Here is a 14594-nt window from a genome sequence, read left to right as displayed (position 1 = left end):
CAGAACTAAAAATACTGCAAAGCTGCACACTAACTAATTATGGAAAAATGAAAGACAAAACCCAGAAGAATGACTGCATACAAGTCTACTCATCCTAATCTCCACTCAGCATTTTCACCAACTCCACTGGAGGAGGAGTTTTACAAAACCAAGCCTACCAATAAAAAAAAAAAAAAAAAAAAAAAAAAAAAATAAATAAAAAAATAATAAAAAAAAAAAAATAAAAAAAAATTCCTCAAGTCATACTCCATGCTTAAAAGAAGCATGAAACTAAGAAAATTATGACCCTCAAATCACTTCATGCAACTTAAGCAAAAGGACTGCTTAATCAAGTTCCTGAAAAATCCCATCACATGCAGTATGAAAACTAAGACAGCAGGGTTTTTTTGAGGCTAAATCCATATCTTTATAAGATTGTAAACAAGAGGCCAATGATAAAGGTATATTAGAAAAGTTTCAGGAAGAGTATTGAAGAACTTAAAAAAAAAAAAGGCAACAAAAAAACCCACATCTCAAAGATAATAATGTAGCACACAGGTAAACATAAAAGTAATCTGTCCAGAGAGACTGAAATAAATTCTCCCTGAAAGCAAAATGGAAATAAAAAATGCACAAGTGCTATAAGATAAAGCAAAGTAATAGCAGGCTAACTTAATCTAAAGAATACATTTACTTGATGTATTCCTTAGAATGTACTCCTTTAAACTTTTTCTATTTTTTGATTCATAATATAAAATTATAACTTTGTTACAAAGGAGGCAGAACTAGGCCAACCCATTTACAATTCCTAGCGGTAATACAGGACAATCAATGCCAAAAATAAATATCCCAGTCTGATTTGTCCTAAATCTTTAATCTCATTAGTTCTGCACACTGATAAAGGATAAAAGAAATCTGAAAGAGGATAAGTTTTCAGGCATGGCAAATTTTATTTAGCCTATTAGGTTACATAACAATAATGAAAGGGTGAAACAACCTGTCATACTCAAGAATTTAGCAGTTGGTCTCATCACCTGCCCCATGCTGCAGAGTCATCAAGAGGAAAATTACCACTTGTAGGAGGCAGTGTGAGGAGCCTTTCCAAAAGCTCACTGACTGTAACATCAGTATTTCCTACCTCTGTTCACAATATCATTTACAAACTCTAGCACTGTTTCCAATGGTACCAAACTTACTCTGAGAGCTGGCATAAGGAAAGGAGTCTTTACAGAGTATTTTCCAACTAGCATGAGCAACACAATGAATATTCCAGCATTCTGCACTCCTAGCATATTGCCCAAAAGGGCAATATAATAAATTAAAAACCAAAGACAAAACAGTTACAGTTGAACTACACAGGCAATTTGACTGCTGTGAAGAAACCTGGCAGCTCCAGGCCTTGGAGAACACTAAGCTGACTAATGGCACAGCACTGTTGATTCAGCACACCTTTAATACAGCACAAATGCCTGGAAGAGTGGCTAAATCCTTCTTAGAAATATCTTGACATTTTATGTCTTAACATCCTTCTACTTGAGTTGATCTTCTTAAAATATGTATGAGTGCAGACTTTATGACATAAGGAAAAAGAATACATTATACTAAAAAAGAAAAATTTCTTAGTTATTCTAAGCAAAAGAATGACAACTCCAATGTGACACACATGCTGTTAGGTTCCAAAAATATACCAGCATGTCAGCAAATATCCTACTGAATATTAATCAATTTTATCATCCACTGTACCATGTGAAGAGATCATGACTAATCACAACAAAAATAAAGAAAGAACACATTTCTGTCTGAAATGAAGGCCACCACAGCCTCCAAATGTGCAGTGACAGCACCAAATTCACAGGGAACTGTCAAGTTCAAACTGGCCTCCCATGGCTGCACAAACACACTGAGGCACAGCTGACACTATAAAACCACTTCAATTCAGAACAAAATCATTTCTTTTCAGTTTGGAAATGCATCTGAATTCTTTTTGTGCATTTCTAGATCCTTGCAATCACTAGTAAATGTAGCAGATTCAAAACCAAGCTGGGAGACATTGATGCATGGGCATGGACAGAGCACAAAGTCAGAATATGCTGTAAAAACATAAAAATCTCTCCATGTGCCCTCAAAATTATGAGCTGTAAGCATATTTTTCTAGCTTTTTGGAAAACAGTATTTTGCAAATGGTATCTCTAAAAAATGTTCAATAGCATGTACCTAACAGCCTTTCTTTAGCTCTTACAACTTTAAACATTGGACAACCTGCATTCCCAAAACAATGCATTATTCAAAGTGAAATTCCATTAAACATACTGCAGCTATATATTCAAGTACTGCTTGAAAACGTCCCATAAATATATTTTTACATCTTTTTTCTTGCAAGAAGATTTTAGATTCTCATAGCCTCTCTTCCTTATTCAGAGTTTTCACAAAAGCAACTCTGAGTAATTAGTCACCTAGGTAGATTTCAACTTAAGCAAACATACCAAGCAATAGAAAGCATACAGATATTCAAGAACAGTATGTCAAGTTTGAACACGAGATTTTTATTGGATCTATGCCCAGAGTTAATAATGCCTGTGTCTCTATTCAAGGTATCCAAAACATATATGTGCATATTTATTGTATTCACTGTATTTACCTATATATTGTGTAGCTACTTTATCACCTAAAGCAACGTTTACTGCATTTCATTTTAATCTTTCCCTCCCCCTCCTAATTGTTCAGGAAAACGCACAAAATTTAAAATCACCATGTGCGAGCAGATTTCGTCTCTTCTATGCCACCATAATATTGAAATACCATCAGGAGCACTGGCAAAATGGCAATTCCCATCCAGGTGAACTGCAGCACGGGGGGCAAGGAGGGAAATGCTTTGGAAGAGCAACAACTCTATGCCACATTCAGTAATTGTACTGACAAGTTACAGGCCACTAATTGTGTCATTAAGAACATGGTTCAAAGTTTAACCCAGACTTCCTAAGGAATTAATACTGACTGCTTTTGTACCCCTGTGAATGGCACTTAGAGACGCATTCCCCGTACTTTTCTTTCAAATTCCTTGCTGAAAACGCACAGATTCCAGGGTCTGGCCGTTCACAAAGAATACTCTTGACTAAAGCGAATTTTTCGCCACTGAGAGGGTGATCCATCCTCTGAACAGCCAAGCAACAAGTTTCGCGAGTTACTTTCTCTCCACTTCAGGGCTTATCTATTTTTCAAAGCACGTAATTTAATCCAAAAAGACACTAATTTCGAAAAACTTTCAGACGCAGGAGATCAGGTTTATTTCTCCAGGAGCGCCAGCCTGGGGAAGCGCCTCTCCCGAGGCCTGCATCGCCCGCCTCCCGGCCTCCCTCCCTCCCTGGAGCACCTCTGGGGCACTCACTCCCGGGGCTCCGGGCCCGGGGAGCAGCGGCGGGGCGGGAGGCGGCGCTCGGGGCTCGGCCCCTTTCCGGATGGCGGCGCCGTTGTCAGGCAACGGCCGCACAAACAGCGGCCCCGCCGGCGGGCCGGGACCAGCCCGGCCGAGCCGAGCCGAGCCCACGGGGAGCCCCAGATCCCGGGGGGAGCCCCAGACCCCGGGGGGAGCCCCAGACCCCGAGGGGAGCCCCAGACCCCGAGGGGAGCCCTGGGCGCGCCCCCGCCCCGGAGCCCGTCCCGCTGCCCGGCGAACCCCCCTGGCCCCCGCCGCCGCCCGCTCCGGGCCGTGAGCGATGCGGGCACCGGGACCGCCCGGCGGGGCTGCGAGGAGGGTCCCCGGGCGCCGCGCCGCCCCCTCCGCCCGCCCGCTCACCGGCACCGGCCGCCGCTCCGTGCGCGCCCCGCGCCTCACCGCCGCCCCGGAACACGGCGGGCGGCGCCGGCAGAGCCCCCCCCGCCCCGAGGGCGGCGCCACACCGCCCCCGCCTCCTCCCGCCCGGGCCGGGAAAGGCAGCAGGAAACCATCCCCGAGTGGGGCAGGAGAGAAAGGACCACAGCGGGTCAGCCGGGCCAGCCTCCCTGCTCAAGTGAGCACATAGCCCCGGATTGCATCCAGAAGGTTCTGAGTGTCTCCAGGGAGGGAGACTCCACAGCCTTCCTCGGCAATCTGTTCCAGTGTCGGTCACCTGCACAATAAAGTTCCTCCTCATCTTCAGGGCCAATTTCCTGTGCATCGGTTTTCTTCTTGTCCGTTTGCTTGGCGCCCTGGCTCCATCCTCTTGACGCCTCCCACTATAGACACTTACATACATTGATAAGGGCCGCTCTCAGTCTCCTCTCCGGGCTGGACAGGCCCAGCTGCCTCAGCCTCTCCTCATGAGAGAGACGCTCCCGTCCCTTAAACATCTTTGTTACCGTCCGCTGAGCCACCCCAGGAGTCCCGTGTCTCTCTCGTATTGAGTAGCCCAGAACTGATCACAGTAACTTTAAAAGCACAAGTAAATAAATAAACGGACAAACAGTGAGAAAAGCCCTGGGCCGGGGTTGGCTATCCGGGGCGAGCGGGTCGGGCCCGCCGCCTGCAGAGCCGGGCGCGGCCGCTGGGGGCGCAGCGCCGCCCGCCCCGGGCCTGCGCGGACCGTACCACTCTCCGTGCTTTCCTACCGCCCCCCCGGCCCGCCCGCGCTTGGTTCCGCCCGGGCCCGGTGCGGCGAGCGGGGCCCGAGCCGGGCCGGGAGCGGGGCCGGGAACGGGAGCGGGGCCAGGAACGGGAGCGGGGCCGGGAACGGGAGCGGGGCCGGGAGCGGGAGCGGGGCCATGGCGGCGGCGGCGAGCGGCGCCTCCGGCAGCGGGATGGCGCAGAAGACGTGGGAGCTGGCGAACAACATGCAGGAGGCGCAGAGCATCGACGAGATCTACAAGTACGACCGCAAGCAGCAGCAGGAGATCCTGGCGGCCAAGCCCTGGACCAAGGAGTGAGTGTGAGCGGGCCGGGAGGGCGGGAGGCGGGCGGGGAGCACCGGCCCGGTCTGACGGCTCTGCCTTCCCTCCCTCCGCGGCCTCCGCGCTGTCGCAGCCACCATTACTTCAAGTACTGTAAGATCTCCGCGCTGGCGCTGCTGAAGATGGTGATGCACGCCAGGTCCGGCGGCAACCTGGAGGTGATGGGGCTGATGCTGGGCAAGGTGGACGGCGAGACCATGATCATCATGGACAGCTTCGCCCTCCCCGTGGAGGGCACCGAGACGCGCGTCAACGCGCAGGCCGCCGCCTACGAGTACATGGCTGCCTACATCGAGAACGCCAAGCAGGTACGGAGATGTGTCTGAGCCCTCTGTGCATCTTGTGAGCTACAAAAACACACCTGGGGGGGTTCCAGGGTTCCTCCCTCCTTCCCTCCCCCAGTGATGAAGTCCCTGCCCCATTGTCCTGTCTCTCCTCAAACATGACAGTAAGAATATGTCAGCAGCTTGGAACGCAGGGCCCCACAAACATTTTCACATACGTGTTTCCCTGATTTACAGTAGCTCATCAAAGGTTGGACGCGATGGTCTTGGAGATCTTTTCCAACCTTAATGGTTTTATGAAAAGCACTGCGTTCTCCTTCTCTTTGTGAATTATTTTTATTGCTGAAGAAGTGTTTTTATGGCTGAGGCTGCTGGCTGTAGGAGAGAATGTGTTTCTAAAGTAACTGATACTTTCTAAAAACAGTGGGCAAAATTCAATATATGTGTGCACTTAATATTTGTAGATCAGAATTATGACATTTATTCTTACCTTCTTCTGAGGTCTTACAGTGTAGCATGCTACTCTTTTTCATAAAAAAAGACGTATTTGTTAAGAAAATGCCAATGATGGAATGAGTAAGTTTCAGTGCAACCTAATTATCTTGTCTGTTTCCCATCTTTGTCACTTTCTATCCAGAGATCCATGTCATATTAAAGCTGAAGTGAAGTTCTCATGTGCAGAAAGATAACAGAACTACAGCTGTGCTCTGTGGCTGATGTGGAAGCCAACAACAGCACATCAGAGCACTTGCTGATCTCCTTCTCCCAATACAGGACGGTTCTATCCTAGAAATAGGAGTTGAAATAACTTTGACTCCAAGCTCAAACAGTTTTGATACCCAGTTGACCCACTGATTTTTAAACCAGCTAAAATTAGAAGCCCCTTACATACTAATGGATATAACAGAGGAGTATTTGGGTCATTTTGGAGAATTGTACTTGCATTCATAGCCTTACATAGAGCTGAAGATGAAGTTGAAATGAATGTGCATTAGGCTGAATCATAACATCAGCAAAGAGTAAACATAAGGCAGAAATAATTATGTTCTGGGACTTTTTTTTCTCATCCCTGAGAGAAAATGTAGAAATAATTCCTTTAATTTAGTTTGTTTTATCTGAAAACAATGTTGTGATGCTAATACTCTTGTTGCACAAAGTAGGTAACTTGAAGGCATGTCTTTGCCTAAAGTCATGCTATCTTTAAATAAAGATATATTCATAGAATCCCATTCTTAGGTAGAGATACTGAATTTCAAAATGATAAGTATATAGCATAAAATTGTAAACAACTTATCTTACATTTAAAGCAGTCCAGGTTTCTGTAGGAGTTATGTGATAGGAATTTTTTTTTCCCATTGTTTATGTTGTTCAGTTTTGTCTGTAGTTGGTTTCACAATTTTGAAACTGAACTTGTGTGCAAATAAAGTAACTCAGCTTTCCCGGTGCTCTGGCAGAGTTCTTATGCTGGCTGTTTCATATTTAATTTTGTTCCTGGAATAGCTCTTTTTATCATTAGGTTTCTGGTTAAGATATCTTTATATAATTATATAAAGCACTATGTAAGTGCTTTATGGATGCTGCCATTCCAGTTACCTGATTCTACATGGACAGGATCTGGTCTTAATGTAGTTCAAATGTGTTATTTGGCTATGAAAAACAACACACATTCTTCAGTGTTATGTTGGTCTCTCCTATGGGAGTTATAAAGAAAATGTAAATATTCTTCACCAGTTAAAAAATAAAGTAGGCATTTGTGTGTTCTGTCTCATCGTTACTGGAGCAACCAGTAAACAATTCCTTAAGAGAGGACTACAAAAATTAGATTCAGTGGGTGATTATTCTCCTTTGGGGGTTTTTGACTTTGGGGATTTTTGTCTTTGGTTCTTTCTCTTCCAGTATTTTTAGAGATAGCCAGGTGTATTATTTGGAAACTCGTATTTTGAGGTTTTATCTGATAAAAAGTTATCAAAAATTCATCTTTTGGCTTTTAAACTTTTCTCCAGGCAATAATTTCTGTCCCTTCTGGTGTTTGAAAGCATGCCTTTGAAGTTATTTTTTAAACCTACCACTAATCTAATAGTATATGCCTGTGCGATATGTTACCATACTAAATAATTCATTCTCTACTGATGTTCTGTACATTATGGGAGATTAGATGTGCTTGTGTTATATCCCTAAGAAATTTCTCAGCCCTGCTGAGGAGCAGCACCTCACCATCCAGCTGTGTGGAACCTCTTCTGCACTTCAGCTGGCGCTGAAGAAGGAGCTGAAGAAGGAGCTCCAGGCTCCTTGAAGGGCTTTGTTCTGTAGCAGAGAATGCCAGTACTATTCATTGTAGGCTTTCTAGGGAATATTTCCTCACGAGTGGAAATTCCTGTTGATGCTGCCGCGCCTCGCAGTGTGCTGGCAGCGCCGCTGGAGGGCAGCCGGTGCTTTGGGAATGGAGCTGAACGCTGGGGCTCTTTCCCTTCCCTTCCCTGCTCTTTCTTAGGTCGGACGCCTGGAAAATGCCATCGGCTGGTACCACAGTCACCCCGGCTACGGCTGCTGGCTCTCGGGCATCGACGTCAGTACCCAGATGCTCAATCAGCAATTTCAGGAGCCCTTCGTGGCAGTGGTTGTAAGTACTGGCTGGTGGGTGATAACCCTGCATAGCAAATCGTGTTGAGGGGAATCATTTTGGGATTTCTGTCTGTTAGCATTTTAGTAGTGTGTACTTTGTATGATGGAGGTGTTAGATCCACACATTAAACTGGTGCCACTCCTTTTGCTTTGCTGGCCACATGCTGGCCAAACCAGTAGTGTTGCTTGCCTGGACCATTTCTACTGCATTGTTTCAGCTATGGTATAGTTCTTAAGCATAAAGGGTTTTTAAGTATTTAGGAAATGAGGAAAATTAGCTCAGAAGAATAATCCACTTGAAGGTTGTTGATACTCCCACCTTTTTAGAGAGTCTCATACCAACAGAAAAAGTACTGTTTGTGACAGAACTAATACAATTTGCATAAATTACATTTCTAAATTACTATAAACTCAATTTAAGCCTGTAATAGATAATAAAATGTATGTAATGAGTATTATCTCTATTTCTACAGATTGATCCAACAAGAACAATATCTGCAGGAAAAGTAAATCTTGGAGCTTTTAGGACATATCCTAAGGTAAATAGTTCAAATGATCTAAGATTATCTAGTGTGTGAACACTGAACTGTCTTTAATGCTGTGCTGTACTGAATGTTCATTCCAAAGGAAGATGTGCCCATACACTGGTTACTGCACACCTTTGGATATTGATTACATTTATAAAGGTTGACTTCTAGTTTGGTTTTCATAGAGTTTTGGCAGTTTTAAATCAATTGCACTGCCCAGATTGTGGAGCTGTCCCAAAATTATGTAGCTCCAAATAGCTGTTTTTTAATGGACATAGTTGTAGGTAGTATTCATCAAAATTGTTTTATGTTAGTTCTTCTCTGTTTATTTTTCAGACCTAAACCCAAGTGTTAATAGCATGTTTAATATGTTGTAATTTGCTTTTCATTTTAGAAAAGGAAGGTTCAAAACTATCTACTTTTTCAAATAAGTATTATGAATCTTCACAAACTAATGTACAAAAAGGTTAATTAAACAATATGGGTTAGGCTTAAAACTAAAAAAATCATATCAGTGTTGGAGATCTAGGTCTCCAAGTGCATCCTCTCATGTATACTTCTGGCTGTGCAATATAATTCCAATCCAATAAAGTTCAGGCATATCTAAAACCACTTTATAAATACTTTGAGAATTTTGAACAGGGGGAAGAATCCTGTACCTGAAAACCACATCACATCTGGAAAATGCACATGAGAAGCATATTTTTAGGGGGATCTTACAGTGGACTGCAGGCAGTTCTTGTTTCACCAGTAGCTGTGAATGGCACCATCTTGGCTAAACAAATACCTGAAAGGTTTAGGTATTTCTAAGGCATATCCATGGATGTTTCTTACCTCTTCTCAAATCTTCCCTCAAAATTTCCAAAAACAGGTAGAGAAATACTATCTAAGAAGAAGCTTGCCCTTTCTTTGATCTAAGAAAGGATCTAATCATAGCTTGCCATGTTACTCATTTGAAAAATCTCAACTATGACCATTAGTTTGCTTTTGATAAAGCTGCAAATGTAATGACTAGTTCAGCTAGCAAAGCCAAATGTAAACCTGAGCTCCAAGAAAATTCCAAATTTCAGGCTACCAGGGGAAATGTCGTTTTCTCTAGGCAAAAATAAACTAGAATTGCATAAACTAGAAAATTCTTTTGTAAAATTTAAGCATTTTGAAAAGAATTACTGTGTCATATTTGCCATTTTTTAAATTTTTAGGGCTATAAACCTCCAGATGAAGGTCCCTCTGAATACCAGACTATTCCACTCAATAAAATAGAAGACTTCGGTGTACACTGTAAACAGTAAGTAACAAAAAATACCAACTTTATTATTTTTTGTGTGTTTAGGTTATGATTCAGTATGGAAAAGTAAATTTCTTGTAGTGTTTCACATCTTGAAGTTCACTGTTGCTTTAGCACTCTTGTTTTTGTGAAAAAAGTGTTACTGGCATTTATCAGGAGATGTTTTAAGGGAGAGCTTTGCAAAGATAAAGATGAACCTGGTTAAAAGCTTTAGGAGTTGATTTCTGAACACTTTTAGATAGTAATGCCTTGTTGGGGCAGGGAGGACAGGGTCAGATATGGATTGATCAGCAGGACTGGGGAGGCTGTGATCCCACTGCTCTTCTGAGTAAGAGCTGTGCAGCTCCTTTTCTTGGATTACTGGGAATGTTAATTTGTAACACCACAAAGCCTGGCTTTCAAAATAAGTGTGGTAGAATGCAAGATTGTTTGCATGTATGTAACATTTACTGCTACCAAGCACTCCTCAAGAAATGAGAAGTGATACATGCAAAACTACCATAATTTGTAGGTTATTGCAGTATTGAAGAAACCAAGCATGGAATAGGTTGTTAAGAGAACAATTAAAAAACTCTTGCAATCTCACTTAACAGAACACAGCAGTATGTGTGGGGATTATGTATCAAATCTATATATGAATTACTTATGGAAGATGGTACAGAGAATTGGAAGTAACCTTAAGTGCTTTGAATTTTTGAAGATATTTGCCATTGATAAGGATTTTTTTAGTTGCATGTACTTTGGATGTGACAGTCAAGCAAGACATATTTAGATGGACGTTTCTTTTGTTTGCATGTTTGTTTTTAAAGGTATTATGCTTTAGAAGTCTCATACTTTAAATCATCTTTGGATCGTAAATTGCTCGAGCTGTTGTGGAACAAGTACTGGGTGAACACTCTCAGTTCTTCTAGTTTGCTTACTGTAAGTACCACAGTTGTGTGCATTGATTCATTCAGGAGTCTGAAAGCCAGGCCCTCTGCTGTAAATGCTTAAGAGAACACTGATAGATACAGGCCCCACATTAACAATGTCAGATAAAACAAGAAGGTTTTCCTAATCATAAATACTGAAACGTTCCTCATATTTGCTCTGTAAAAGGAGAAGGTGGAAATAACACATTTAATTTTACTGAGTTCTCTTTATACACTTAGATTTTCTCTTAAATACTTTTTAACCTTGTATCTCTGTAGAGCACTGCGATGAATAATGGTGTTTAATAAGTAAACACCTAAGAAAAAACAAACAATGGAACTGTTAAAACTAGGTTACAACAGAAATACTGCAGGTCACAGCTGAGCATCAAAACCTTCCCTCTGCAGAAGCAAATTTTCTTTTTCTCTTGGTCAAAACCAACGAGTTTTACTTACTCCTGCTTAACTTGGAGCATGGGTTGAAAGTAATAAAAAGAACCCAATTTAGGCTTTAGGGACTGAGCATTTATCAGATTTTCAGCTTCCGTTCTCTTAACCATCCCTCCTGTTCTATATCACTTCAATTGCAAATATAGATTAAAATATGCAGCGCTACAGTTCTAAAAGCTTTACTCAGATTTGGTTTATTTGGTGTATGAATGCTTGAATTTATGCCTAAATTCAAAGTGTGTATTACTTTCTTTCTCCTAAGAATGCTGACTACACCACTGGCCAAGTCTTTGATTTGTCTGAAAAATTAGAGCAGTCAGAAGCTCAGCTTGGAAGGGGCAGTTTCATGCTGGGTTTAGAGACTCATGACAAGAAGTCAGAAGACAAACTTGCAAAAGCAACAAGAGACAGGTAAGATAACACATCCATGTGTTCTTCATGTGAAAAGTACTATTTGGTTTTAAACTTTTATCATGCCTGTAATTGCAACCTGAGAAGATTAGAGATAAGAATTAGATTATAGTTAGGAATGAGAGACTCCAGAAGTCATTAGTTGTTTTTGAAAGTTAAAGAAAATCTTGCTTCTATTAAAACTACAATGATTTTTTAATTCTGGGGGGTTTGGAATAAATTTAACTCTAGTTTATTAGAGAAAGAATTGCTGTAAAAGTCCCATCAGTATCTGGAAAACAACAACAAAAAAGTTTCTGCCTAGTGCAAAATTGTAACTTTGCTAGAAATTATTACATTTTTATAGTTAATTAGGTTAAAACTATCAGTAAATAAAATTATGGTATGGAACATGATTTTAAGAATTAGTGTTAACAGTCCAGTAAGTTTAGTTTACACTTGTCTAATACTTTTATTAACGTAAAAATTTATTGACTCCTTTTTTTATATTTCTTAATTAATATATCTTTTATTTTAGAAATAAGAAAAGGTTGAATTTTTGTTGTTGTTTTTTGTTTTTAAGAAGTAGCTTACAGGTATTCTGGCCCTTATATTTAGCTACGTTGACTGATAGCAAATACTTGGTATTATAAGTTATTAAACTTTTTATCACTAGGTGTACAACATTACTTCAAAGAAATGGTAGTATTTTTCCTCAGTTTTCCTTATGTTTATTGGTGATCAGCTTTGAAATACACAGTTGCTTCTCAGTAATACTCACTTCTCTTTCCTAATGGTCTTAAGAATTATATCTGTGCTTAGACTCTATCATGTTACTGTTTTCTCAAGTAAAATCTTTTAACAGAGGTTAATGATCTCCAACAGCTCATGCAGCTGGATGTTCAAAAACATAATATTTGGCAAATTTCAGGTTTTGAAAACCAAGAAATACTGCACTGTATATGGTGGTACAAACTCAGGTTCATCTGTGGAGAAGGCAGGACTCACCTGCACACACCTTAGGAGTGTTCTGAGTGAGATGTAGTAATTTCATTTAATAAAGAAACAATTCTATAGAATCCCTTAGAACAGAGTGCAAAAATTGAACAAAATCTGGGATGTTTTGCTTTTGCATGTTTCCAGATTTTGAGGCTTTCTGTCCCTCTTCCCCATCAATTCTTGTTGATAGTAGAACAGTTTCCTGGTATTCTCTCCCCCTGACACACCTTTGTTTCCTTTTTCTGGATAGTTAACAGCTCTTACAAGTTGTCTAACAAACATAATCAAGTTCGAGGGGGGTTGACTTATAAAAATTAGTACTCATTTAGCCTATTTGAATTGCAGATTACATGTGCAGTGGAGTTAATACTGTTGGTAGCTCATAACAACCAAGTTAAGGCAGTGGAGTTAATGCTGTTGGTAGCTCCTAGCAGCCAGTTATGTCCCAGTTCCTGTAGGGAAACAGAATAGCAATGCTTTAAAGAGGTGAGGAGGATGGAGTTGCTGTTTGGAGTCCTATAATACTGACTGCATTTTATTTTCCCCTTACTCTCACATGCTTACAGTTATTCTAAGAAATAGCTCTTTCTCTGATCATGTTATTATATTATTTGTTGTAGCAGTTCTAGGTATTTTTATTTTCTGTTTTTATTTAGTTTTCATCTGTAGTTCCTTTAGATATTGTAAGGGATTGGAAGGAATTGTTTTCATCATAAATTCTGCTTTCCTGTGCAACCAAAGCTACCATAGTTCCCAAAATGAAGTGAAAGACTCCTGCAGATGACTGTTTTTCTTCAATTAGTGATCTTTCCTAAGAGAAAAGACAGTAGAAGACCTGTGCAGACACAGGACAATTAATTTAGTGTCACCTAAATTACTCTGAAGAAATAGGCTGCAAATATCACTAAAGGATTGTTAGACAAACCTGGTTTGGGAACACAGTGCTGCAAAGCATGAGCATAAAGGTGCTTACACTGGGCTGTGTGATAACTTCTGTTACTGTTCATGCATACCTCTGAGCCATTTTCTAAGGGACATGTGCATTAGCCAAATGGTGCTCCAAGTCAGCTTGCTTTCCCTAGGATTCCTTATCTGTCTGACACTAATTTGTCCCTATTCTCTGTGCCTTCAGTCCAGATTAATCTTTGCATTTGTACAGTCTGTTTTTATTTGTTAGTTTGACACTACATTGCCCTATGGCAGACATTGGGGAAAACTTGGATCAATAGGAACCCTCACCGCTCTTTGGGGGGTTTGCACATTACATATTTTGACCAATAATTGATTTGTTCTATAAACTTTTCTTTAATGTTCCCTGTAAAGTTTCTTGGAGGGACCATGGTTACTGTACACTACTGTCCTGGGCTAATACCAGCTGATAGCTCCATTCCCCTAAGGATTGTTGTTGTTGTTGTTTTGTTGTTTTTTTTTTTTTTTTTTTTTTTGTTTTGTTTTGTTTTGTTTTTATGGTTTTTTTTTTTTTTTTTTTGTTCAGATGACCACAGAGCCCACTTGCTATTGTTAATTTAAGATGTCCTAAGTTGCAAGACAAAGTTTACTGGAATTGGTTTTTGTGCGTATAGTCAGTTTGCTTTTTAAGTAACAAAAAGGTATTGGCAACAATGGCTAAATTGCTGTGTGTAATGACTGTTCCTTTCTGGACAGTTTTTAAGATTCATGGGGTTATGGGCACCCTGAACTTCTAAAACAGCTGGGTATCTTCAAGGAAAATGACAGTTCAGTTCAGTTTTTGTCCAACATTGAATTTATGCTTGTTTTTCAGCTGCAAGACCACCATAGAAGCTATACATGGATTGATGTCTCAGGTTATTAAGGATAAACTTTTTAATCAAATTAATATAGCTTGAAGTGCATTACCAGTTGATATGTATCTCCAAAGCAGAAAATATCATAGTTTCTTTTGCTTGGACTTGTTCAGTTTGGGAAATGAAGCTGAAGTGGAAAATTATTCATTTAATTTGTAGTACTTTAATATTTCCCACCTGTCTGACCAGTTTTAAAGAACAAAATGTTCCAAAATGTAGTGCAACTTTTTGTTCTTTATCATAAAACCAGTTTGCAGAATTGTTCCAAAGGAAAATAAATGTGACTTACTGGATTTTGCTCTTAGATATTTATCTCTGCTATCCAACTGTAATAAAAGAATTTTGAAACTAAATGTGTGTTTTGGGGCTTGATATTTTTGGCAAACGTTTATCTT

General features: G+C 40.7%; 2 protein-coding genes across 8 annotated transcripts in view; one reads left to right on the top strand and one right to left on the bottom strand.

Annotated features, from left to right (window-relative positions):
- The window catches only part of CSPP1 (centrosome and spindle pole associated protein 1), a 60739-nt gene extending 56890 nt beyond the window's left edge, over positions 1 to 3849 (bottom strand). For 6 of the 7 annotated variants that reach the window (XM_083873253.1, XM_083873249.1, XM_083873251.1 and 3 more), the window contains exon 1: positions 3773 to 3830. The gene's annotated coding sequence lies outside the window, so the exon portion shown is untranslated. Of the gene's footprint in view, positions 1 to 3772 lie in introns of all 7 variants that reach the window. The other variant, XM_083873250.1, reaches the window with a different exon arrangement.
- An 837-nt stretch (positions 3850 to 4686) lies between these two features.
- On the top strand, positions 4687 to 14552 carry COPS5 (COP9 signalosome subunit 5). The gene is made up of 8 exons (XM_083867221.1): positions 4687 to 4874; positions 4976 to 5210; positions 7678 to 7806; positions 8282 to 8347; positions 9538 to 9623; positions 10433 to 10544; positions 11247 to 11395; positions 14157 to 14552. The coding sequence occupies exons 1-8, from the start codon at positions 4717 to 4719 to the stop codon at positions 14239 to 14241; spliced, it is 1020 nt and encodes a 339-aa protein (XP_083723347.1). The 5' UTR covers positions 4687 to 4716; the 3' UTR covers positions 14242 to 14552.
- Positions 14553 to 14594: the final 42 nt, after the last annotated feature.

Source organism: Zosterops lateralis (assembly GCF_965231275.1).
Source record: "Zosterops lateralis genome assembly, chromosome: 1".
Lineage (NCBI taxonomy): Eukaryota > Metazoa > Chordata > Aves > Passeriformes > Zosteropidae > Zosterops > Zosterops lateralis.
The sequence above is the reverse complement of the archived record's forward strand: the minus strand, read 5'-3'. Positions and strand labels throughout refer to the sequence as shown.